A 2,849-nucleotide genomic window follows, 5' to 3' on the forward strand; every position below is an offset into this window, starting at 1 on the left:
TTGAACACCCGTCCCAGCGCTTGGCAGACAGCCCCAGAACGCGGGGTTGTGCTGTGCCCAGCGTGCCACGGCATTCATGGGTGCTCAGCCCCACACAAACCAGTGCCTGGGGACGACGGGGAAGGAGGTGGCTCCCATGCAGCAAGCTCAGCATAGCTGGCTCGAGGGGCTGGGTTTGGGGGGCAGGTGCCCCCGTGCCAAGGGGAAGACGCTCCTTGGGCTGGGAGGGCATCAGGGCCCCGTGCCAGCGGGGTCTCCAGGAGGCTGTGCTTGAGCTGCCCTTTTAGGGGCTGCTGCGCAGGAGCCAGCACCACGAGCCCACAAGCACCCCGCTGAGCTCCCCTGTACCCCAAGTCTCTCTGGGGCTGCTCTGTGTCCCTGTGGGGAGGTGGGCAGGACCCTGCTGTCCGAGCTACCCTGCCTGCCAGCGGTCCCAGGGACAACCTTCTCATGGCCATGGTGGGACAAGTCTGGGCAAACCTGCTGGGACTGCCAGGGGCTGCCTGGCACTTGGGGGCCCCAGCTCCCCCAGGGCAGGGAGAAGAGCAGTGCATGCCCCAGGCCAGCCCTGTCCCCCACCCGGGTGGTGTGCCCCACCTTCTGTGGGCATAGCAGCACAGGGGTCCCCCCCAAGTGCTGCCACATCTCTCCTGGAGGCCCCTAACCTTGGCACAGCTGCATGATGGCAGAGAAAGGAGAGTGCCAGGCAAAGGCCGTGGGACCAGGGGCTCCAGCAAGCCCCGCTCCAGGACCCCCACAACAAGGGATGGAGCCGGGGGCTGCAGAGGAAGGGCAGCCCCTCCAGCCTGGGGGCACTGCCTGCAGATGAGAGAAAGTCCTGCTCACCCCTTCCCCAGGCAGCTGTGCACCCCGTCCCTAACACCCAGGTTGGACAGTCCCATGGGTGGGTTTCCTCGAGCTCCGGGGTCCCACCATGCCCTCTCCCCCAGACTCACGGCCCAGGCTTCCCCGGGGGATGGGGTCCCCAGCACAGCGGGGGCTCCCCCGGCTGGCACCATGCCCTGGGCGATGCCCGTCAGTATGTCTGGGGCGTGAGGATGAAGAGTCGATCTTCCTCCTTGCGGATCCACTTCATGAGCTTGTTGACAGCACTGATGGCACCGGCCTTGGTCCCCAGGGGACTGTAGCATATGTAGAGCTCGAAGGCGCTGGTTACCTGGGTGAAAAAACAGGGTACATACTGCGCACACGTCAGCGCCCTGCTTGGGGCTGGCACTGCATCTTCCTGCCGTGGGCTGCAGGGAACGGGCACCGGCACAGGGGCACCGGCACAGGGAGATAAGGTGGCAGTGGGGTCCCCTAAATGGGTGGCACCTGCTTTGCTCAGAAGTGGGAGGACCAAAGCCCAGGGTTTGTCCCCAGAGAGCGTTTTCTCCACAGCACTGGGGAGTTCAGGACAGCGCATGGCACAGCCCTCGGTGCCGGAGCTCGCTGGCCCCTGCCACTATCCCTGCCTGTCCCTCCCTGGCACAGGGGTGCATGGGGGCAGACCGACCCCCAAAAAGACTGTGCACAGGCTGGGGGCCACCCTGGGGACCACGGAGCTGGTGCTGTGTTGTGCCGCCCCGTCCCTGCTCTGCCATGCAGGACCGGAGAAGATGGCCTCATCCAAACCCTGCAGACAGCCCTTACCCACGCCAGGAGGTTCTCACGGGGGCCTGTGAAGTAGATGTTCTTCAGGGGGCGTGAAGAGTTGTGAGCCCGGCTGTGGAGGTACTGGTAGAGCCCCAAGAGCCGCTCCTTCTCCTCATCCCGCACGTAGGGTGCCTCAATCTCGGGGCTGCAGGAACACAGCACCCCGTTAGCCCCCTGGAGAAGGGGATTTGTGGAAAAGGCTTGCCCCATGCCCCAGGCCACGACCTTGGCCCTATGGTTCCCCAGGGGCCTCACCTGGTAAAGAGCCCAGAGCTTTTCGACTTGTAGATAAAGTGCCGGAGGTCGGGGATGCCCACCTGGGAGACGCTGTAGAAGGGGGTGCGCAGGGCCTCCTGCAGAGCGTGGTGCACTCCCCGCCGCCGCAGGCGCTCCTGGAAGCGCCGCTTACAGTCGGAGACAGTGAAGAAGTCCTCACGGTCGGTGGAGACCAGCAGGAGGCACAGGTCCATCTCCTGCTCAAGGTAGGAGATGTGGGCATGGAAGAAGCCACTGGAGTTGAACTTGGGGAGGCAAATGGGAGTCCAGGCTTCACCCTCCCGGAAGGAGGAAGAAGAGCTGATGAGGTTGAAGAGCAGATGGAGGTCAATGGGGTGGAGGAACTGATCCTTCTTCCTCACAAGAGACACCAGCTGGTTCCCTGACAGGAGGATGGAGAAGACCAGGCTCTTGGCCTTGGCCTGCTGGAGGCTGGTGCTGACAGCATCCCGCACGCTGGCGGCTAGGGGCAGGCAGCGCACGGCGCCCATGAGGAAGCTGGGGTCGTGGGCCATGAGGTCCAGCAGGTTGTCGGTGATGCGCTCGGAGCCGGCCAAAAGCCTGCGCAGGTCATAGTTCTGCTTCTGCTGGAAGATGTGGTTGAGCTGGGTCCAGGTGAGCAGGCTCAGGATCTGGTAGTAGATGTAGAGCAGCTCATGGGCGATCTCCTGCTCTGACTGCTGGGTCCGTGCCACAGCCACCAGCACCAGCGGGCTCCTCCGCACGAAGACCACCTTGTAGCCATCTGCTTGGGAGGGAGTTCCCCGGGGGGGCCGGGGACAGACCTGTAAGCCTGGCTCCCCAGAGCTGCAAGGCGGAGCCAGGCTGCAGCCTCCCCCCCACCACCAATCTGCCCCTGGGAACAGCTAATGTGGCCCATGGCAGGGGCACAGCTGGGCCAGCCCTGACAGCCCCCC

The 2,849-nt window shown here is 64.5% G+C and overlaps 1 protein-coding gene across 1 annotated transcript in view; it reads right to left on the minus strand.

The window, feature by feature from the left end:
• Positions 1 to 808: 808 nt before the first annotated feature.
• MON1A (MON1 secretory trafficking family member A) overlaps positions 809 to 2,849 on the minus strand; it is a 2,967-nt gene continuing 926 nt past the window's right edge. The window contains exons 3-5 of the mRNA XM_010284177.1: positions 1,912 to 2,677; positions 1,654 to 1,801; positions 809 to 1,177 (exon numbers count right to left, since the gene is read on the minus strand). Coding sequence (XP_010282479.1) covers positions 1,037 to 1,177; positions 1,654 to 1,801; positions 1,912 to 2,677 — 1,055 coding nt within the window. The 3' untranslated portion in view covers positions 809 to 1,036. The remainder of the gene's footprint in view (positions 1,178 to 1,653; positions 1,802 to 1,911; positions 2,678 to 2,849) is intronic.

This window comes from Phaethon lepturus, unplaced genomic scaffold (assembly GCF_000687285.1).
Source record: "Phaethon lepturus isolate BGI_N335 unplaced genomic scaffold, ASM68728v1 scaffold26653, whole genome shotgun sequence".
Lineage (NCBI taxonomy): Eukaryota > Metazoa > Chordata > Aves > Phaethontiformes > Phaethontidae > Phaethon > Phaethon lepturus.